This window comes from Electrona antarctica (assembly GCF_951216825.1).
Source record: "Electrona antarctica genome assembly, chromosome: 10".
Classification (NCBI taxonomy): domain Eukaryota; kingdom Metazoa; phylum Chordata; class Actinopteri; order Myctophiformes; family Myctophidae; genus Electrona; species Electrona antarctica.
In genome coordinates, this window is record NC_136791.1 from 18606496 (window position 1) to 18630600 (window position 24105).

General features: G+C 43.7%; 1 protein-coding gene across 3 annotated transcripts in view; it reads left to right on the forward strand.

Annotated features, from left to right (window-relative positions):
• Positions 1 to 24105, forward strand: part of LOC306931686 (protocadherin-15-like) — a gene marked incomplete at its 3' end in the record, with an annotated part of 360480 nt that overhangs the window by 179216 nt on the left and 157159 nt on the right. For all 3 annotated transcript variants that reach the window (XM_079513231.1, XM_079513232.1, XM_079513233.1), the window contains 2 exons: positions 266 to 378; positions 22236 to 22442. In XM_079513231.1, coding sequence (XP_079369357.1) covers positions 266 to 378; positions 22236 to 22442 — 320 coding nt within the window. The remainder of the gene's footprint in view (positions 1 to 265; positions 379 to 22235; positions 22443 to 24105) is intronic.

Below are 24105 nucleotides of genomic sequence, written 5' to 3' on the forward strand. Positions count from 1 at the left end.
GTCTGTCTGTCTGTCTGTCTGTCTGTCTGTCTGTCTGTCTGTCTGTCTGTCTGTCTGTCTGTGTCTGTCAGCATACATCGAGTACAATCAACTATAATAATAAGGCTTAAATCGTTAATGTGTCTAAGTATTTTCAGGGGGGGGGGGGGGGGGGGGTCCACAGCTAAAGTACACATTACTGTCGGGTCCTAGGCATGAAAACACGTTTGAGAACCAGTGGCAAAGTGTGTGCCGAATCCAAACAAGTGATGAATGTTGATTGCAGGTTATCCACCGACGTGGGCAGAGTATTTCACCCTGAATCGGACCACCGCAGAGCTCCGTGTTCTGCAGCCCATCAACAGAGACCTGCATCAGAGATTCACCCTGGTCATCAAGGTGAGTTCTGACGTCTTGATGCAACAGCAGGTTCCTGAAAGTTCAATGGGAGAGGTGTCACAAAGTGAGAGACATCCTGTCGTGCTGGGCTGGGTGCCAATACAACTTGGAGCACACAATGACTTCTCTGAGTGAAAAGCTGGATTGTCCAATGCATCTGAACAGTGGAGGAGGAAGTCATTGTTGCGAAAATGTGATGGTTGCAGCTAGTTTTGTATGGTGTGCGGACATCCTGCGGACATCCTACACACACACACACACACACACACACACACACACACACACACACACACACACACACACACACACACACACACACACACACACACACACACACACACACACACAAAACATTTGAGAACCAGTATTGTAATTGCATTAGCATAGTAGATACGAAGTCCACCTTTACCCGCTCTGGCAGTGTGATTAAAACCAGAAGATGATCCCAACCCTAGTTACCCTATGAAGGTAGGATGATGAAGTAAAAATCAATGTGAAGTGTTGGAGGACAGAGTGATAATTATGAGAATACATACAAGAATGTCAAATCATTATCATTATTATTATTATAATGAGTTTGGCTTCGCTACATGGCCAGTCTAGGTAATAATGGAAAGGGTAAAGACAGTGTGTTTACAGTTTATTACGCCACCTGCAGCTCATTTATATTGATCTATTCTCATTCTCTTCATAACACGTTTGTCTTATAAGGCAGTCTGTTATGGAGTTCCATTAATTAATTTATTTATTTATTTATTTATTTATTCTTTGATTATATTGTTCTGGCCCATGCATGCACCATCTAATTAATGCCTCGGGAAAACAAAATTGGCCAGAGGCCAAAGTTAATTGCAGACCTGCTCTAGACAGTATTCAACATGCATCAAAACAAGTAATAATCATGTTTATGTAGATTGGTTAATACATTTTAAAAGTTGACCACATTAGTTAATGAGTATCTATTCTGCTCGTTCATAAATTAAATGATATATCAGAGTGCTCTATAACGTCAAAACCAGAGCACTCAGAAATCTGAAGAGCGTATTACTTTGACCTATGAAAAGCATTTTATAAAATGGGATATAATATTACCACACGCAGCTATGCGTTTGAGGTATTTGCCTTATGTTTATCTGTGGGGTGAAAAGTAGAAAAAACACCCGGTTATCTTGTTCACATTTTTCATGATCTTCACCGTGCACGTTGTTCCACATCGAGGAAAATTCACATTTTATGTGAACTTTCTTTTGCCTTTACCTGGGTGCACTAAGCAAGATAATCTCAGCCCTTGAACCTTATCTCCAACTGCTTGTTGATGTCTGGGAGAGAAGAAAGATGTTGTGATTTATGGACTCGGCAGTTAGGCGAGGCTGCCACACTCATGAATCCTAATTTAGAGTGGAGCCGGGGATTTCCTGGGGTGCTGGTGCAACGCCGCCTAACACACTGAAGTTCACATTCACCCATACTAACCTTCACATGCCCCTGGGCAGCCTGCATGTTTAACACACTGAAGTTCACATTCACCCATACTAACCTTCACATGCCCCTGGGCAGCCTGCATGTTTAACACACTGAAGTTCACATTCACCCATACTAACCTTCACATGCCCCTGGGCAGCCTGCATGTTTAACACACTGAAGTTCACATTCACCCAATATAACCTTCACATGCCCCCGGGCAGCCTGCATGTTTAACACACTGAAGTTCACATTCACCCAATATAACCTCCACATGCCCCTGGGCAGCCTGCATGTTTAACACACTGAAGTTCACATTCACCCAATATAACCTTCACATTCCACTGGGCAGCCTGCATGTTTAACACACTGAAGTTCACATTCACCCATACTAACCTTCACATGCCCCTGGGCAGCCTGCATGTTTAACACACTGAAGTTCACATTCACCCAATATAACCTTCACATGCCCCTGGGCAGCCTGCATGTTTAACACACTGAAGTTCACATTCACCCAATATAACCTCCACATGCCCCTGGGCAGCCTGCATGTTTAACACACTGAAGTTCACATTCACCCAATATAACCTCCACATGCCCCTGGGCAGCCTGCATGTTTAACACACTGAAGTTCACATTCACCCAATATAACCTCCACATGCCCCTGGGCAGCCTGCATGTTTAACACACTGAAGTTCACATTCACCCAATATAACCTTCACATGCCCCTGGGCAGCCTGCATGTTTAACACACTGAAGTTCACATTCACCCAATATAACCTTCACATGCCCCTGGGCAGCCTGCATGTTTAACACACTGAAGTTCACATTCACCCAATATAACCTTCACATGCCCCTGGGCAGCCTGCATGTTTAACACACTGAAGTTCACATTCACCCAATATAACCTTCACATGCCCCTGGGCAGCCTGCATGTTTAACACACTGAAGTTCACATTCACCCAATATAACCTTCACATGCCCCAGGGCAGCCTGCATGTTTAACACACTGAAGTTCACATTCACCCAATATAACCTTCACATGCCCCTGGGCAGCCTGCATGTTTAACACACTGAAGTTCACATTCACCCAATATAACCTTCACATGCCCCTGGGCAGCCTGCATGTTTAACACACTGAAGTTCACATTCACCCAATATAACCACCACATGCCCCTGGGCAGCCTGCATGTTTAACACACTGAAGTTCACATTCACCCAATATAACCTTCACATGCCCCTGGGCAGCCTGCATGTTTAACACACTGAAGTTCACATTCACCCAATATAACCTTCACATGCCCCTGGGCAGCCTGCATGTTTAACACACTGAAGTTCACATTCACCCAATATAACCTTCACATGCCCCTGGGCAGCCTGCATGTTTAACACACTGAAGTTCACATTCACCCAATATAACCACCACATGCCCCTGGGCAGCCTGCATGTTTAACACACTGAAGTTCACATTCACCCAATATAACCTTCACATGCCCCTGGGCAGCCTGCATGTTTAACACACTGAAGTTCACATTCACCCAATATAACCTTCACATGCCCCTGGGCAGCCTGCATGTTTAACACACTGCAGTTCACATTCACCCAATATAACCTTCACATGCCCCTGGGCAGCCTGCATGTTTAACACACTGAAGTTCACATTCACCCAATATAACCACCACATGCCCCTGGGCAGCCTGCATGTTTAACACACTGAAGTTCACATTCACCCAATATAACCTTCACATGCCCCTGGGCAGCCTGCATGTTTAACACACTGAAGTTCACATTCACCCAATATAACCTTCACATGCCCCTGGGCAGCCTGCATGTTTAACACACTGAAGTTCACATTCACCCAATATAACCTTCACATGCCCCTGGGCAGCCTGCATGCTTACCCAGAGAGGAGAGGAGGAATAGAGTAGACCAGTTTGCACATCACGGTCCATTATTTATTTGGGCCACCATGCCTCTCAGACCCAAAACGTAAGAACATTTTGTTGTTGTTGGATAAGATTTTGTCCACAATTCTATGCTGTAATGATGTGGTACCATAGGAGAGAGTACAGGCAAACATTGATCAAAATAACAATTATTCTACATTGTGTAATTGTGGAGAGAATTGTAGATTAAGCAATGCAGTTGTTTAACAATAATTGAACTCTTGAGAGCGAAACATAAAACCAAAATGCACCCGTAAGGGTCCATTTGGTTTCATTTCCCCCTAGGTCCATAGCGCCTGTAGTCTGCACTAAGCAGAATGACAATTACAAAGTCACAGCCCATGCAGTGACCCGCCCCAAGCTTGGGCAACAAGCGTGAGCAGAGAACACACGATCACAGTGACATTATGACATCGCAGAAACCCTGATATTTCTACAGTGTTGGCAATGCAATCAGTACAGCCACAGCCTACAGTGTTACTAATAAGACAGAAACATTGAATATATCATGATGTGGGAGAGGAGAGGAGTGAAGTGGTCTGGCTGCGAGTGGTAACACATGAAATGGATGGTGTGTGTGATGAGCATTTTTGCAGGTCTCAAGAGAAGATATTGTGCATGGTGGCTACAGGAAGAGAAACACTGCTGAGTGAGTGAGTGAGTCGAGGTGTCGAGGAGTGAGAGAGATAGCAAACCTACAGTATCTAGCTGAGTCATATGAGAGAGAGAGAGAGAAAGAGAGAGAGAGAGAGAGAGGGGCAGAGAGAAGCAGAGCATTGCTGTGGGACTCGGTGAGGCTGGAAGGAGCATAATTAGACTTGATACATATTAGTATTCTGGAGAGCGCTCTGACACAGCACAGCATGATATTCCAGCAATGTCCAAAACTGTTACTATTCAGGAAAGGCCACGTGCTCCAGTGGATCCACTGTAGCCATTATTTAGTTACAATCTCTTGTTATATCTTTATAAAAGCCACAGACACACTTTCAAAATGGTAAAAGACTAATAATTAGCTAAATAGCCGATCTGCATGCAAGCTCACAATGCATGAAATGAAATGAAATGATGAAATCACCATGCATTGTGAGCTTGCATGCAGATTGGCTATTTCCGCTACTTTGTCCTGCCCTATACGACAGGGCAATGGTTTTCAACCCTTATTAGTATTCGGCATTTGAGCCGCAGATGAGATTTAGCCTCTCAGACCCAAGACGTACAGTAGAATATCCTTATTATCCTTGGATAAGATATTAGGAGAGATAACAGGAAATGTTGATCAAAATAACAGTTCTTCTACATTCTCAAATTGTGTGGAATTGTAATGCAGATGTTTAGCAATTATTTAACTATTAATTAATAATGTAACTCTTGAGAGATAAAGATCTATAAGGGTCCATTTGGTTACCTGGGGACCACCTGGAACCCTCTCAAGGACCACCGGTGATTCCCCGGACCACTGGTTGAGAACTAGCCTATACTGCGATAGGCCGATAGGGTATCGATAAAGAATAACATTATAAAAATACAGTGACGGTATGTTAGTACAATATAACTGCCACATCTGCAGCAGAGTCGTATAGATGAGAGAGTTACGACAACTCCACCACCAGTCCAATGCCTGTTCTTCTACATAGACTTCTATTGCCGAAGAGTGACAAAGGCCTGAACCGGAAATCTACGGAATGCATTGGAGTCTATGGGCTTTAGAGTGACAAACGAGTCACATGAACCACGTGACGGGCTGTTTTCTGTCCTCTCATTAGCAGAACTCTCCTTTCAATGGCTCTGATCTGCAGTGGCCGGCGGTGGCCACCCTACTCTTGATTGAGATGGGAAATATAGTCAGCCTGAGCAGCAGTGGCTCAGGAGGTATGATGGGAAATGTAGTCCCCTGGGCAGCAGTGGCTCAGGAGGTATGATGGGAAATGTAGTCCCCTGGGCAGCAGTGGCTCAGGAGGTATGATGGGAAATGTAGTCAGCCTGAGCAGCAGTGGCTCAGGAGGTATGATGGGAAATGTAGTCCCCTGGGCAGCAGTGGCTCAGGAGGTATGATGAAGCAGTCATCTTGGAACCAGAAAGTGTACCAAATGGAACCATTTGCTTCCATTTGCACACTCTCAGAGTTATGGGAGTCCTTGCAATTAAAAAGGATTGAGAACCACTGCGGACACTCAGTTAAAATAGGGCAAGACGAGCACCTCCCCCGCGGTCGTCTCCTGCAAAAGGAATGTGTTTCGCTTCCAATGCCTGATGGAACAATATGCTCCAAGGTCATGGATGCACTGCAGAGACCTGGGATGCATCATGGGAGCAGAAAGGGAGACGGGGACGAGAGGCATAGGAAAGGAGCGAAGGGGAAGAGGAGATGAGGTTGGCGTGGGAGAATGAAGACTGAGTGATAAACGGTGACTCTGGGAGGCAGTGCATCTCCTGTGGGTCGCAGGGCCGGGCTGCGGAGCCAGCAGGGGAACCCGGGTCATTTACCACTGCCTCCCAGTAACAGGGACACCGCTAAAGAGCTGAACCACCTGGGAACGGCCTTTACTCACGCGTGCACACACACACACACAAAGTCGGACTATGTTCAGCGCACGACACTAGCACACAGAATAAAGTATAAATCAAGCAAAAACTCAACATCCCTTAAACCCCTAAATCTAACCTCTGCGTGTCAAACCGTAACACCAAACTGAATGTTTGTTTAAGCGTAACCCTATCAATTTGAACCATAAAACAACCAATTATCTTTTGAAAACAGCCCCGTCACGTGGTGAAAATCTCTTATTTCACATATTTAACTATACTTGTGGAGACATTTGGCCCCCACAAGTATAGTAATACAAGCGCACACACACACACGCACACGCACGTATGTGCACGCACAGTGTGTCCATCAAGGGGAACAGTTGTCCCTTAGGTGTCTGTGAGAACAGATTGGATCTTGAGGGAGGAGGGCTGTGAGGCCAGGTCTCTGTGTGGCTGTCGTTTATCATCACTCAGGGTGTGTGGAGGGTGCTTAGAGGAGATAGACACCCAACCAACACCCACCGTGGGGGGGGGGGGGGGGGGGATAGAGGTGGAGGGTGCTTAGAGGAGATAGACACCCAACCAGCACCCACCGTGGGGGGGGGGGGGGGGGGGGGGGATAGAGGTGGAGGGTGCTTAGAGGAGATAGACACCCAACCAGCACCCACCGTGGGGGGGGATAGAGGTGGAGGGTGCTTAGAGGAGATAGACCCCCAACCAGCACCCACCGTGGGGGGGGGGGGGGATAGAGGTGGAGGGTGCTTAGAGGAGATAGACCCCCAACCAGCACCCACCGTGGGGGGGGGGGGGGAGAGGTGGAGGGTGCTTAGAGGAGATAGACACCCAACCAGCACCCACCGTGGGGGGGGGAGAGAGAGGTGGAGGGTGCTTAGAGGAGATAGACACCCAACCAGCAGTGGGTGTGCTTAGAGTCCAGACACCCACAGAGAGAGAGCGAGAGAGAGAGAGGTGGAGAGTGCTTAGAGTCCAGACACCCACAGAGAGAGAGAGAGAGAGGTGGAGAGTGCTTAGAGTCCAGACACCCAACCTGCACCCACCATGGTGGAGAGAGAGAGAGAGAGGTGGAGAGTGCTTAGAGTCCAGACACCCACAGAGAGAGAGAGAGAGGTGGAGAGTGCTTAGAGTCCAGACACCCAACCTGCACCCACCATGGTGGAGAGAGAGAGAGAGGGGCGTGGATGGTGCTCAGAGGAGATAGACACCCAACCTGAACCCATCACGGTGGAAAGGAGGCCACAGACACTGCATCAACGCCCCCCCCCCACCCGATTGCAATTATCCCAGGCCGTTTCAGACAGGGAGCGAGTGACGTGGGCATTCTCGCTTGGATCGGAACATCTGCACATGAGGGGCGCCAGGTGTTTCCAGCTGCTATTCAAAAAATACATTTTTAATTCTTTCAAATGTTTTGACAATTTCGGAACATTACAGTATATGACATTTTATAAATGTTTGCCCATAATGACATGCCCCAAAATGAGGAGACCAGTTTGAAAGTGGTTAATTTGCTAAATTAGTCCCCATCCAGGGCTTAGACAGGCTGATGTCACCTTACTTACCCCCGCTCCGACGGCATTTCGTTGCTGTCGCACTGAAACCTCATAATGTCCAAAACATTTCAGGAGACAAAGTACGGCATTCATTCATTTTACGGATATGGAGATAAGAGGTTTCTGCCCACGACGGCGAACGATTTTCAAAGCGTTTCAGAAAAAGTCCCCGTGGTGGCCGTCACCGGTGACACGCGACACGACGGTGCCGTGTTTTCTGAAGGTGGAGCGAAGGCAGTGACAGCCACCGAGACCAAGCCGTGCTCCGCCGCTCGTTTAGATGCCTCGACGGGCGTGCCAGTACGTGTGAAGGTTAAAGTGTGAACCCTAGTGAGACGCACGGCTTTGAAGCTGCAAGGAGGAGGTTGCAGATTGATGTGTCCCTCAAGCAGCTCCTATGATACTCACCAAAGTGTGCCGCATGCAGACAAATGTCACACACACACACATGCACGCAAGCTTACACACACACACACACACACACACACACACACACACACACACACACACACACACACACACACACGTACATTCAGAAAGAAATAGGGGGTGGCAAAAGTTACCTCTTCAGCCCCACTTCTACAATAGATTTTGATTTTGTATTCCTCCTTAGGACCCGAAATCACACCTTAGAAAGTATGAGTGTCTATTTCAAACACAAAGTTTCCTCTTTTCCATCACCAAACCAGGGATGTCATCACCAAACCAGGGATGCCATGTTGAAAGTTGTTAATAATAAATGAATGGTTGCATACAATGAAACGCTTATCTAAAACACATCGATTGCGATGAAATCAGATTAATCTGCTAAAACAATTATTGTCCTCAACAGACTTAGGAGAATAGTCTGTGAAAATAGCAGATATAGAGCTTGTAGGTGGCTATTTGTTTTTCTTTTTTGCAAAGACAGTGTAAATAGGTGGGTGAGGCTTGCTGTCGGTATCAGCCGATATGCGCTCCCCTCTGCAACCTTTATTCATATTCTGTCTGCTCTTGGACACAGAGAGCATCTCACTGTCTGAAGAGTTGCTATGGTGCTATGGAGTGTTATGGTCCTGGAATCTGTAATGTGCTCTTTTTCTTCCTATTTCTTTGGAGGTTGCATTGTACTTAAAATACAACACATGCTTACTGACGCATACATGCTGATGGTAGGTGTTGTTCTAAGTACTGATAGCTGATGCGTCCTTCGAAACTGTAACACTTGTGCAAGGACGCCCTGTGATTGGCCAGTAGCCTCTTTGAGTGGCAGTCGGGGAAAACGCTCTCACCAGAACGAATTATTTACTAGTGTCTGCTTATCGGGTCGCAACTAGAACGGCCCTGAGTGAACTTTTTTTTGTCTTTCGCCTTTATTTTATATTTTTATAGAGGGATAGACAGTAGGCTGACAGGAAATTGGGGGGGGGGGGGGGGGGGGGCAGGTGTTGTTGTAAGTACTGGGAGCTGATGGCAGGTGTTGTAAGTAGTGGGAGCTGATGGCAGGTGTTGTTGTAAGTACTGGGAGCTGATGACAGGTGGTGTTGTAAGTACTGGGAGCTGATGGCAGGTGTTGTTGTAAGTACTGGGAGCTGATGGCAGGTGTTGTAAGTACTGGGAGCTGATGGCAGGTGTTGTAAGTACTGCGAGCTGATGGCAGGTGTTGTTGTAAGTACTGGGAGCTGATGGCAGGTGTTGTTGTAAGTACTGGGAGCTGATGGCAGGTGTTGTAAGTACTGGGAGCTGATGGCAGGTGTTGTTGTAAGTACTGGGAGCTGATGGCAGGTGTTGTTGTAAGTACTGGGAGCTGATGGCAGGTGTTGTTGTAAGTACTGCTAGCTGATGGCAGGTGTTGTAAGTACTGGGAGCTGATGGCAGGTGTTGTTGTAAGTATAGGGAGCTGATGGCAGGTGTTGTTGTAAGTATAGGGAGCTGATGGCAGGTGTTGTTGTAAGTATAGGGAGCTGATGGCAGGTGTTGTGCTCCACCTCAGTATTCCATCTCCCAGGGGGTCTAGCACGTTGAAACGGAGATAGACACTCCTGTGCGGCCGATAGCGACAATAAGCACCGCTGACCTAACCTCACCCACCAGGCTTTCCACCACCTCGGAGGAAAGCCTGGTCTCTGTTTCATTTCGGTATATGATCCGCTCGGGAGCGGATGATATCGTTACGTCATGTTGTAGTATTGTTTTGTAGTCGACAGGCAGGAACAACAAATACGAACTTCCTTTTCCCTCAAACCGGAAGAATAACAATAAAAGCTCTCGTAGCCTGCAGCTTTTATTGAGAAAAATCGGTTTGAGGGAAAAGGACGTTCGGGTTTGTTGTTCCTGCCTGTCGACTACAAAACAATACTACAACCTGACGTAACGATATCATCCGCTCCCGCCCGGATCATATACCAAAATTAAATGGTGCCCAGGCTACCGCCGACCTACTTACTTGCTTAACGAAAGAATATTGGCTTCCCCAAAATATGATCTTCGGATCTTAGAAAATCGGCCCGCAATATTCCAAACACATGCGTTCTTTTTTTTCTATATCAAAACGTCCCATCATCGTCGTCATCATCATCAAATCGTATCCAACTACGGCGTCATCATGGAAGCTCTCAACATCACCAAAGCTTTGCGTTTTCTTTGACACATTTAACAATTAGTCGTATCCTAGATGAGAACAAGAGGGAGGAGAACATGTCCAAAACATAACAAGCGGCAGCAGAAAGCAAAAATAAAATAAACAAATAAATAAATAAACAAAAAACTATACAAGTGTGAATGAATAAATAAAATCTACAAAGCATTACTCAAAGTAAAGGTGTCTGTTGTGTTCCACTAAGTGACTATGAGGAGCCACAGTACAGTAGCTTCAACTCATTATTCTTATATGATAATATCCCAACACAGTAGTTTCAGGTTTCCCCCCATTTTATAAGTTGTACTGCATCTGATATATTTGTTGAACCGTGTCTCTCCATTTGTCAGTCTGAGGACATGTTTTATCAGAGTCAGTGTTTTGTCATTGGTTTCGCAGTATCCCAACAGGTACTTGTTTCTTATTTTAGCCTCTGTTTTGCCTAACAGCGTGAGTTGTAAAATTCTAATTATATTTGGCTCCTTGTGGTGATGTTTATAAAGTATTGTGATTGTTTTCTCCATGTGTACTCTCTGTCCAACAGGGAGATGCTGTAGTTTGTTGAATCTGATTCATTTTAGATTTTAGCGTTGGCTTAGCTATTCAAAAATATCTCACAGCGTGGCACTTTGTGCTGTGAGCTTGTACATCTCCTATTTTTGAACATATTGAAAGAACTACTGGTTTACAAGACAGTTGTAGAAGTGGCCTCAGGTCTTAGTGGGTTCACCGCATGAACCGATAGCATCCCTATTCTGGCAGTGCCGAAATAAGGGTCTGTGAAAATAGGAGATCGAGAGCTTGTACATCAAGATTCACCATCAAGATTCAAGACCTTTATTGTCACAAGGATGTACATGCACTATGAAGAACTTAGGTCGGGGGTGCTCCACAATAAACAGAAAAAAACTATTGTACATAAATAGCAATACTCAAGTCATCTAAAATTTACCGTCGATTTCTTGGCAAAGAAAGAGGGAATAAAAATCATTTTTTCCCTCTCTCTTTGCCAAAACAATTGAGAAATATATAAAAATAATAAGTCTAAATAGGTGAGGCTTGCTGTGTATCAGCCAAGATGCGCTTCCCTCTACAACCTTTATTCATATTCTGTCTGCTCTTGGACACAGAGAGCATCTCGCCATCTGAAGGTTATCTCCAAAGTTGCACGTATTCTGGTGGTGGAATCTGTTACGTGCTCTTTCTTTTTTCTTTCTTTCTTCCATTTCTTTGGTGGTAGAATCGGATTAATTTTAAAGTGTCCTCACGTGTGTGTGTGTGTGTGAAGTTCTTCTTCCCATTTTAGTTTTGACCTTGTGTCTTGTTGCCTGAGGCTACACTCTGAAAAACTGCTGAGATTTGATGTGACACTCTGACATTGATGTTTACCAAGAATTGTACAAGTGGGTGAAGATCACTGCTGGCCTTTTCTTCCTGTTTTACTGTTCTGGATGTACAGTATAATAACTTCTCATTTGTACATTATGCACACCAATAACAAAGCTGAAGACTCGGGGGGGAGATCATTTTATGTTGTAGCGCCCACACACTGTGGAACAATCTTCCATCTCATGTTAGAACTTCCCAAACCTTGCCTTTGAAAACTCACTTGCACTGAGAATTCGAAGGCCAAGAGTTGCTGTTTCCACTAGGCAATATGCCTGTCTATGTTGTCCTGTTTATTGTGCATTGTTTTTTTGCTCTTGGTATTTTAGTTTTTTACCGAGTGTACAGCACTTTTGTTCAACAGTGTTGTTTTAAATGTGCTCTATAGATAAAGTGAATTGGAATTATCGAAAGAAGTGGCAATGTGGTAAAAGATGGTTGGTGACAGGTGGCTGATGCACACCTCAGATAGTTGGTGACAGGTGCGTAGGATACAAGTTCAGTTAAGGGTGTCTTTGAAATACGAAGAAAAGGACCTGCACAATGTCAAAAACTTACCAAAGTTTTTATTAAATTGACATTTCGGTCGTTAAGACCTTAATCAGGACAGACAATATAGGCCTTGTAAAGATTACAATGCCTTAATCCAATTTAATTTAGACATTGTCCAAATATAATCAGTTGCTGTCGTGCCCTTATTAAAGGCTGTCATGTTTGTTGGTGTGTGAATTCAGGGTCTTCCTTTATCTCTCTTGGTATAATTTGTTCATCGCAGTGTTTAGTGTACTGTCAGTTTCTTGTGTCCTTCATTGATTCTCCGTACATAAAGGTACTGTTTTTTATTGAGTTAGGTCGAGTCACTGTTTTCAGTGAGGGCTAAAGATAAACACCAGGCTTTAACTCACCCTCTGCCAGCCTTTTTTCGTATTTGCTTACCTTTTAAATAGTCACAGAATATTCATCTCCACTGCGATCCACCCCCGACCGTTGATAATCAGAGAGACGTTCACTGTGCAAAAAATAACCTTGTGCCTATCTGTTCAATAGTTAGAGCCCATTGCAAATGGAATGGTGGTTGCGGCTGTGAACGATACAGGAAGAGGGATATGAGCATTCTAAAATTCCCTATCATGGAAGTGGACGAGAGGTAATTTTTAGCGGGGATTTCCTCGTTTCTGGTCTCACTGGGACTCGAGCGGGGAATAATAGCGGGTTAGTCAATATTGCCATCTAGTGTAAAAACTAAAAACACGAAAAACATGTCCAAACTCGTCCTTGGCAGTGTGGGCATTTATTTATACTGAACTCTAGTTTCCCAGTTTCTCCGCCATTGGTGTATGAATGTGTGTGTGTGAATGAGTGAATGTAATGCACAATCTAAAGGTGGCCTTACACTAGCCGATTTTTTTCAATCTGATAGCACCACACACTACAGGATAATCGGAGCGGGACAGAGCAAATATCAAACATTCTTGATGTTGATCGGGCCGATCCCGATCGCGCTTTGAGCGGTCGGGCACCCCCCGAGCGTCAAAAATGCCCGATTATCAGCTAGTGTAAGGCCACCTTAACTCACAACGTGTAGCGCTGCGACACTTTGTGAGCTTATAGATCTGCTATTTTCGGCACACAGCTTAGTATAAATCGGCATTCCAACGGAATTGCGGGACGCAGATATACATTTTAGTCATAATATTTAGTCGACTAAAACTAGACTAAAACTAAAACCTTTCGGATGACTAAAATATGACTAAATCTAAATGGAATTGTGTTCAAAATACTGACTAAAACTAAATCAAAATATGCTGTCAAAATCAACACTACTATACACAGTAACTATGACAACAGTTAACAGGTAGAGTACATATGTTACCAACGAGAATCTGTATGCCGGAATATTCAGGGTGAGCGACAAAATAGCAGCTAGGAGAATGAGACTTGCAGGACACTGCCAAAGACACCAAGAGCTCCCAGCCAGCAGACTGGTGCTGTGGGAACCAACACATGGGCACCGGTCACGAGGACGTCCCATACTAACATTACGTGGATGTACTCAAGAAAGATGCAGGAGCGCAAAGCACCAACGAGCTGGCCGGATGTAGGGAGAACCGGGATGACTGGAGGCGACGATGGAGGGCTCGTCTGAGGACGACCTAGAGAGAGATGTCAAACCTAGCCATGTCTAAATGACATAGCATACTGTACAGTAACATCCAGGGGCTGAGGAGCAATGGTGGACAAAGTATATTATCGTCGCTGTCAGGCAGACACCTCTTAACTCCATAAGTGGTTTTGACCTTTACAAGTAGTAGATATGCAAGCTTTTTTTTAATCCTGAAAAGTAACAGTTTAGGACATAATGAGGTTTCCACCCAAAATGATATACTCAAGTGAATAGTCCAGTATTCAAAAGTAAAATTACAAAGTACATTTTATTTTTAATATCAAAAGAATGCTGTATTAAAATGTAGAAGTGGTTAATTCATAATATATATATATTTTGTAAATGTTCGAGGACCAAATTCGAGGATTTCTTTTCTTAAAATATGTTTTAATTTTTTTTTAAATAGAAAATGCTACGAGTGTATAATTCAATCCGTAACGCAGTTCATGTAGAAGCACAGCACTGGCATAAGATGTCCATTATTACCCAAACCCTGGCCTGGCCTTTAGAGTCGTAGATACCATATGTGTTAAAGTGACATATACTGTACATGTACTGTATGCTAAAGGCCACATTGACGAACACACCAGGTGTGTTTTTTTTAAGAAAATGCCAAAATGCCCGTCCCTACCAATCTGCCCCATGCTGCTATCTGTAAGATACATGCAAGTTGGCCTTTAGGTAATGAACACTGCGGTGGCTGCATGGCCAGTACGGTCTTCTTATTAGCGTGCGTGTGCGTTTCACCCACCATACAGTGGCTCTCCAATCTAGCTTACAAGAGCATTATAAAATATATTGACTTGTGTTCTTTGCTGTTGCTACCCTTTAACACATTGAGAGCCCACGCAAAACTGCCCAAAATCACTTTCACCTAGAAAATCCATTCACATTTTTTATAATTCAGCTGACTGTGGAGACACATGCTGGAACTTTTTACTTTGAAATGTTTTATAGTTTCTGAGTTATTTAATTTAAACGCCAAATGCATTCTCAATGGCGAAAACACAAACTTTGGCACCACGTGTTAAAAAAAAAAAAAAAAAAGTGTTTTGATTTTTCTGATTTTTTTTAATAAAACATGAATAAAAGAATATATATATATATTTTTTTTTTCAAAGACGTCCACAGACGTCTTGGGCTATGCACGTGCGGTAATACCCAGGACGTCCACAGACGTTTTGGGCACAAAATGTGTTAAATGCTCATGGCCATTGACAAAGCATTGGGCGCTTCAAGTTATATATTTCGAAAACTAATTATTTCAAAGTAATATTCTCAAGTGTGCATGTCCACAGTAAGGTGGATTTTTAAAATTGTGAATTTAGTTTCTCTGTGAAAGTATGAAGGAATTTGGGAGGGTCCAAAGTTTTATCACTAGCATGTCTGAACTAAACTCACCTACTACTCTGACGGTCATGATGACCGTGTTTTTTGTGCAATTCCATTGGCCACTCTCTCCCTGCATCTCTTCTAATGCTCTTCACACCTCTTCCCCCGCGGTGGGGGGTTGACGACTTGCCATTGTCTTCTAAATGTCACATTCCAACTAATTCAAGGCAGCAGTATCAACTCGACAGGACAACTCAAGTTATTTTTTCTTTTTCATTTCAGTTTACCAAACTATAATTATAATGACGGTGTGAGCACTATATTGAATACCCTTGCGCAGCAAACACTGTCCGACTTTGTATTGAGCCAATAAAATAAGCTACCACACGTTATTGTAACAGCCAGAGCCAGGCACATTGCTCAGAGTCAGACGAAATACGACATTAGTTATATATTGTCATTTTTATATAGAGGGGGAAACATTATAGGCTACACGTGTGTTATCGATGTAATTAATATATATTTGATTGATTGTGCCAAAAAAAGGAAAGAGCCGTGCGTACGTGCAAATCAGTTCCACTGGTCGCTTGCAGAAAAGTTTACAGACAAAGGACGGACGGACAGAACTAACTGTTATCTTTTTACTGACAAAACATTTAGACGTTCGGGAGGTCTATCGCGTTGGAATGATTTCAAAAACATTTTTATTTGGAATGGCATCGGCAAGCATTCTCGCTCCAAGGAAAGGAAATTTCGGTCGGGTCAAACCGACCATGCACAGCTCGTAGTCACGATGCTATAAACCTTATTATTCCAACGTTTCGGCAAACAGGTTGCCTTCTGCAGGATATATTGAAAACAGCCTGAAATTTAAAAAAAACATGATCCGGATTAGAATGAGCTGGCGATATTTATATGCCAATAGGCTGTGGAACAATCCACATCAGCAGGCTATTTAATTTTAGCATGCTCTCCGAAAAATACATTTATTTCTGCAAACCGCATATACGGTAACAAATAGCCTATAACCTCTAAAACAACATTTAGTCTACATGTTGTGAGTAGGCTACATTCGTAATGTACGAGTACGTGTGGAAGTAGTTGGAATGCAAATGACCCATTTAGCTTGAACTCATTTAGCTAGTCTCCAGTCGGGAGGGAGGTTGCTTGCGGGGGAAGAGCGGTAATTTGGACGGAAAAGTGCAGATATAGTAGATATAAGTATGCCTAAAATCATATTTACAAAACGTTTCAGATGAAAAACAGATGATTTGAATCGAACATTTAGAAAAAGTCATGCAAGGGGAACCTTTCTCAGGATTCATGGGCAAAGAAAATCCACTTTAAATCTCAAAATCGGTCAGAAAGACCGCTCCGACGTGCTAGTGTTAAAAGTTAAATATCTAATATATAATAATAACGACAAAACATTTCATGTACACTCGCACAATTCCACAGTAAGCTGAACATGTCAAAGTTTGAATGGAGTTTCTAAGTGAAAGTGTGTAGGAGTAGTAAACCTTTGGTCTTTCGATATTACAGTGGTGCCGCTTGTAGCGACCCCACAATAAAGTGCAGTATTACTTTCAAGTAGTACAGGATAGTAGTAGTGCTGTCGCCTCACAGCTAGAAGGTCCTGGGTTCGATTCCCGCTCGGGATGCTGTGGGTGCTGGCGGCGTGTGTCCTCCTCCGCGTCATCAGTGCCCATACCCGAGGCGGGGTTGGCGAAAGGGCCTTTCTGTGTGGAGTTTGCATGTTCTCCCTGTGTCCCCTAAGGTAGGTACCTTCACAAAAAACATGCAGTAATCCTGGTCTCTAAACTGCCTCCCCCTGGCCAGCCGGGGCGCCTGATGGAGGGGAAAGGAACTGGTTGGAATAATGTGTTCCTTCCACGCGCTACGTCCAACCAGGGAAACTCCCCCCTGTCAGGTGTAAAGGAGCATCTTGGACACTCAGGCATGAAGGAAGCATGAGTTCAAGTCCGTTGCTCTCCCCATGTCCCCCATATATGGGGACTAGGTTGGCGGAGGGTGTGTAGAGCCCAGGATCACATTAGATAATTTATAATAAAAAAAAAAGAAAAAGTAGTACAGGATACATTTTCAAATGAAGTGCAGGTTTGATTATGAATGGTCGCAAGTTCAGTTATGAAGTAACAATTATTTTAGATTGTGCTTGGAAGGAAGGAAAAGTACAACAATATCTTATGGCCAATGGCAGGCTATTGCATGTCGAACAATCCTGTACTGTTAGGGCATTTTGTCCGAATGTGGTTTGCCTGCGCTGCTCTTCTCAATTAGCCTTGGATTCAGACTGCTTGCTGCATTTATTTTCTTCTTTTTTCTCACGAGAAAAATATGAACGTATAGCGAATCAGGCTGGATTCCAGGCTACTTCAACAATCCCCTCTTGTGGTCTCCCTATAGTGCCGATTCCACTAACAGGCTTCATGTTTGATGTTTAAAAGGTATTTTATTCCCACAGAAGAGACCAAACACTACTGCTGAACGTCACCCAGCACTAATACAGCATATTCTCTGATCATTTCTCTTTGGAGAGGATTAACCACTTCAACCCACTATACAGTACCAGTGGTCGGCTGGTTTTTAAGTGACACTCTAATTACTTAGATTTTCCTTTGATTATATTATTATCATTATAATGATTATATTATAATCTAAGAAATTGATATTCATATAGTATACTGTATGTTTTTTTTAATACTAACTCTGCCACAGGCCGCCTTATAATACGTTGTTGGAGACAGCATGTGAGTGGGGTGGAGAGGGCTGTGATGCTTGCTCATTCACTTGCGTTGATTCCCCCCCGCTCCGTCTCTCAGGTTTTCCTTGTGACGTGCTATATTTTAAGGGGAAATATTTACATACCGGTATTCACATGCCGATGTGACATTAATCTAAGGTGCTTTAAAGTAACAGTCCAATTGCAGGGGTGCTGAGCCAAGAATGTTTGAGAACCACTGCCGCAGATAGCAATGCATAATACGCATTCTTCAGGTTGGGGTATTCTCTCATAGCTTTAACCGTTTGACCGCTACCATTATTCAATCCCTCCGCCGCGTCCTGCCAGGGTTTTATCGCGCGTGACACTTACTTTGAAGAACCAAATATCCGTAATCGCATTTTACTATGAAACCATTCCGTGTGTGTTGACGAAGCTGGTGCTTGTTCTCTCGGTCGGTGGTGGAAAAAGTGGATCACAGCGCCTGCTACAGGCCGTTGAAAAGGCTTGTCTGGGACAAAGCGACCCGAGCAGGCAATGTAAGTGGATGCGCGCGCATCTTCAAAATGGCCGCGGCCATTGGCTCAGAAGCATAACAGAGCTAACGAACGGTAGCTTTTAATACGATCGTATTAAAACATGCATTAAATAATACATCGCTGTTAAAACGGCTTTTCCGGGTGTGGCACCGTGCGCTATTCTACGTGTCTATGTTCCTGGCAGGCCTCGTGTTAATATAGCAGCCTATGTTAGCCTGGCTCCAGCCTTGAATCGCTATCCACGCCCATTAAGAAAATATGTTATGGCGATACAGGTCTGGTGACTCTCCCTACGACGGCGTCAGTGTCGTTCGAAAATCCTATCGCAGCAGCTGATTGGCCATCAGCCCCCTCACTCGACAGCGTCAGACAACAAACATGGCTGCCCCCACTGCGGTGACTCACGACCGTATCAATCTGGCTATTAAATCGACGTACCGTATGATAGTTTCTTTACAGAAACGACAGGTTTTATAAACATCATCTGACAAATTTTACCACTTTTGTTTACATGCTAGTAGCGCTCGTTGGCTGTGTTTTTTTTGGTTAGCAAATGGGTTAGCCATAGCCACATGATTGACAACGTCATCTGCTTTCCTACTATTCTGATTGGTTGGTATGAACCAATCGCCGAAGACTGCCGCTATGACAACGCCCATCCCAGAAACTGCTGCCGTGGGGAGGGCTTTCAGTCTGAATAATGAAGTGAAACAAAATGAAAATTCAGACTGAGTGTCAGGCTAATGTGGCACTGTCGGTTCAATATGAAAAATGTTAACATGTACGAATAGTACAAATAAATATATGTAGTTTTGAAATAATCTGCCGGGCCAATTCTGGTGCACGGTTCGCCTCTTGCTGAGTCTGCCGACTCTGCCAGTGGCGAAAATCGGACTCTTATTATATATAACCGTGAGGAATGTGCTGTTGAGAAATACACTGAACTCATGGCCTATAGCCTGATGGGATTTTTATCGCAACCACAATCAATTGGAGGGCTTGGGTTCCTGTATCGCGTACAGATTACCGTATGCAGAAACCGCAGACTGAGGGGAGTTACGTTCACGCAATCAGTTAAAGTGAGCGAAGAGATCCAGAAAGAGACTAAATTCAATTCAGATAGACTCCATCGCAGGCAAATCAACCACGGTTTATTTTTCCTTGTTCCTGCCATTGATCCAGTTAAAAGTGGCACTATGAATCTTTTTTAATGAATAAATTGTAATCTAGTCCAATATGTATGGTAGAGTATGTTAATGCAATATATACTGTGACTGAAAAAGGAGAGAGGCCGCACAGCTCGTAGTCACGATGCCATCAAAATCTTTATTTTTCCAACGTTTCGGCAACAAGTTGCCTTCTTCAGGGAATGCAATATACTGTAACTACAATTGGGGTGTTGATATGTGTTTATATGTGTAACTTATATGCTCTTCTATTGAGACATTTAGATTGTGTCAAAGGTTACGTCTCAGCTAGACACAGGATCTGACACGAGTTTTGACCTGAAGGTCTGATTCACTTATATCCCCTGAAGTAAGCATGCAGGCAGGCTCTACTAGCTCAATGGTGAAACATGTCAGCACTTCCGCAGGAAACCGGGTTCAAATCCGGGCTAGAAGAGGACAGTTACATGCAGTGCAGCTTTAACCAACACCGGTCGCCCATATTGCGGGGGGGGGGGGGGGGAGAAAAAATAACCAGAACTCCCTGATTACATGTATCCCTCACGGGTGATGACGTCAGTGTTGAGTGCCTTGCCGATTACTGCAGACCTAATCCTAAGTGGACCGCTGATTAAATTTAGTCAATGCAAGCGTTTTCTTTTTCCTGTAATTGAAATGACACATTGAGAGATGACGCCTTGGTGTATCTGTGTCTGTGCCTCCAATGGAACGGCACTATTATTCTTTGCGACTTTAATCAATTTAGACATGAGGCTAACCCCCAATACATACCCGCTATGAGCTTGTACATCTGGTATTTTTGAAATCCCAAAGAATGAAATTATGCTTAATGTGGTTCAAATGAAACAGATGCTTTCCCAGTTTTAATGTGTTCATGGTTTTAAGCGTGACACTTACTTACATGACAGCCTACATACTGATCCGACGTGCACGCGTGCACGCTTTGCCCTTTTAGACAAACTAGGAGTAGGACTAGTAGCCAAAGTTTGTGCTATTGCCATTGAGAATGCATACGGGGGGGTCATATTTTGACAGCAGAAACTGCCTGTCATAATTTCACCCCCCTCCCTATTCCAAAGCCCCCCCAGGTACATTATATATTTAAAATATTTTCAGCAATGGTACACTTATTTTTTCAGTGGGTAGATCTTGTTGAGCTGGTCATTTTGAAAGTAGATCTCACGTCATAAATGTGTGGGCACCCCTGATGTAGGACTAGTAGCATGCCAAAGTTTGTGCTATTGCCATTGAGAATGCATTGGCCGTTTAAGTAAAACAACTCAGAAACTACAAATCATTTCAAAGTAAAAAGTTCCAGCATGTACGTGTCTCCACAGTAAGCTGACGTGCCATAGAGCTGCCATTGAGCCCCATTATAAATTTCTCAAATTTGAAAGCACTATTTCTAAAACTATGAAACATTTCAAAGATTCCTTTTCAGGAACATGTCCACCGTAAGATTAACCTAAATAGGTTTAATGGGATTTCTAGGTGTAAGTATGTAGGACTAGTAGCATGCCAAAGTTTGTGCTATTGCCATTGAGAATGCATTGGGCGTTTAAGTTAAATAACTCCAAAACTACAAATCATATTTTGACAGCAGAAACTGCCTGTCATAATTTCACCTCCCTCCCTATTCCAAAGCCCCCCCAGGTACACTTATTTTTTCAGTGGGTAGCTCCTTATAAAATATGAAAACAAGCTAAGCTAACGCTGATGCTACCGCCGAGCACTGCTGCCCCTCCATGCCTAACAACACCGCTATGGGGGGATACACGTCCTGGTTAGTGAGGGGGCCCTTCTTCTTTGGTTGTTCACACATTTTTCTGGCACTGGTGCCACTTTTTCCCCTAGAGGGCCGGCATTTTGGCTGTGTTCAGACTGGCAGACCAAATATCCGGATTGGAATAAAATTAACAGAGCTTCCTTGTCGCCTGGTTTAATATAACCAGCGAAAAAAAAGGAAAACAAACACACGCATGAAAACGGATTGTTGTGGTTGAGATTTGAACCACATTCCTGGGTGGTTTGAAAAGTTATTCAAATCAGATTTCTAAAGACTGGACTCTGACACTGAAGCCTGATTTATACTGTGTGCAGCTTGACATCTACAAGCTTCGATATAATATGTGACACGTTGTGAGATTGTAGAACTGCTATGTTTGCTGAGCGACAGAGTATAAATTAAGCATTGCACAAGCCTATGTCGTTATGTCGTTACCACAGGCTGCAACCAAAGCAGATAGACGCACAGTGTCTGAATACACAAATCTGATCTGACGTGTTGCCCTGAATTAATTTCCTGTGATTGATTGTTTTAATGAACTAACGCAATGGATAAATGAGTGCTTAAAATCTCTCCCTCCCTCCCTCCCTCTCCAGGCTGAACAGGACAACGGTCATCCTCTGCCGGCCTTTTCGGACCTGATCATCGAGATCCTAGATGAGAACAACAACGCTCCGTACTTCCAGCTGGAGGAGTACCAGGGCTACATCAGCGAGGCGTCCCCGGTGGGAACCACCATCTCGGCCAGCAGGAACCTCACTGTGCCCCTGAGCATCATCGCCATGGACAATGATGCTGAGGAGGTACTGTACGCTATGGAGCGCCTGGCTGCTCCACATTGTCAATATCACACACACACACATACGCATGCACGCACGCACGCGCGTGCACACGCACACACAACTCAGTGTAAAAAAGTACCCATTTTTGTTAAGTGTCACTACTGCAATATAGAAATACAAATTATGCAGAATGCCCCTTTTTAAAGTTTTCAAATGTATACAGATCTTTAAAAAAATAGCAGATCTGCAAGTGAATGCCAATTCACGCTAATGGCGGGCTCCAAGTTAAGTAAATGTACTTAGTTACTTGCCACCACTGCTGCGCAAATGTAATCAACAGCAACACCACAGTAAACAGACGCATACTAGAGCCATTACATTATGATTATACTGTAGACTGGTTTTTTTAAAGCTTTTATACAGTACATCAGGGGTGCCCACACTTTTTGACTTGAGAGCTACTTTCAAAATGACCAGCTCGGCAAGATCTACCCACCAATACCATTGCTGAAAATAGTTTAAATATGTACCTGAGGGGGCTTCGGAATAGTAGAGTTCGTGTTACATTCTGTACAGTATAAGACAAATGCACTTGGAATGGGCCTACCTTTTGGGCACCCCTGCAGTACATGTTCCGTAGATCTGCTATTTCTGAAATGTTTTGAAAATTAATTCTAATTTGTGTGCATCTTACTTACTGTTACTTGTATTTAATTTGACTTAAATCTTATTTTCATATAATATACCATATATACTTCCATCTAAAATAGAAAATGTAATAAACAGTCAAGTTTTTAAATTGGATTGATTCAGCCTATTTTGGACAAATCTGTGTTCTTGGACATAAATCTGGCACCTAATGCATAACAGAAGGCATACTTTGCAGATGGGCACAAATGCACACACAAGGCACGCACGCATGCAAACACACACACACACACACACACACACTGTCCGTGAGTCATACGGTATTAACCCGTTGTGTTCCCCTGTTCTAGCTGGCTCCCGGTGATATTCCTGTAGGTATAAAAGGGTTGCATTGTGTGTTTTGTTTGTTTGTTTAACGGACAGCTCATACACTTTCATATGCACTTTCGTAATATGAAAGTGAACGTGCACTATATGAAAGTGCACTTTCAGAATATGAAAGTGCATGACTGAAACCTTTTTCTTTTGCCGGAGACGTCCTCAAAATTTGTTAATGGCATTGTGTGCAGGTTGCCCTGACCTCATGTCCCCCCCTAGCATAATGGATAAGAAGAAAACATGCCGTTCTCCTCGCCGTACGACTGTGTTTGGAGTGTATCTGAGTGCACTGCTGTGATGAGTTTCCATTCAGCCTTATAGGTTGAACTTCTTTCTTTTCTTGTTTGGTTCAATTAGTCTGCTGCAATGATCTTTGAATTTACTCAGCCTTGTACCTCCAAAACTGTTCAAAAGGAACCTGTTCCAATGAATATGATGTAGTTATGAAGTTTCCCCCACAGACACACTTTGATTGATTGAAACAGTTTGCAGAATTACAGTACATTTCAAGCACAAACTAACTCAATACAAAGACTGTTAAATGTGAGTGGACGACCCAATTAAGCATTACACTTGTTTACAAGAGGGTCCACCTTGTTCAATTCATCAAAACATTTAGAGACGTACAAATAGACAGTGTAGTACAGTATGAAAAAAA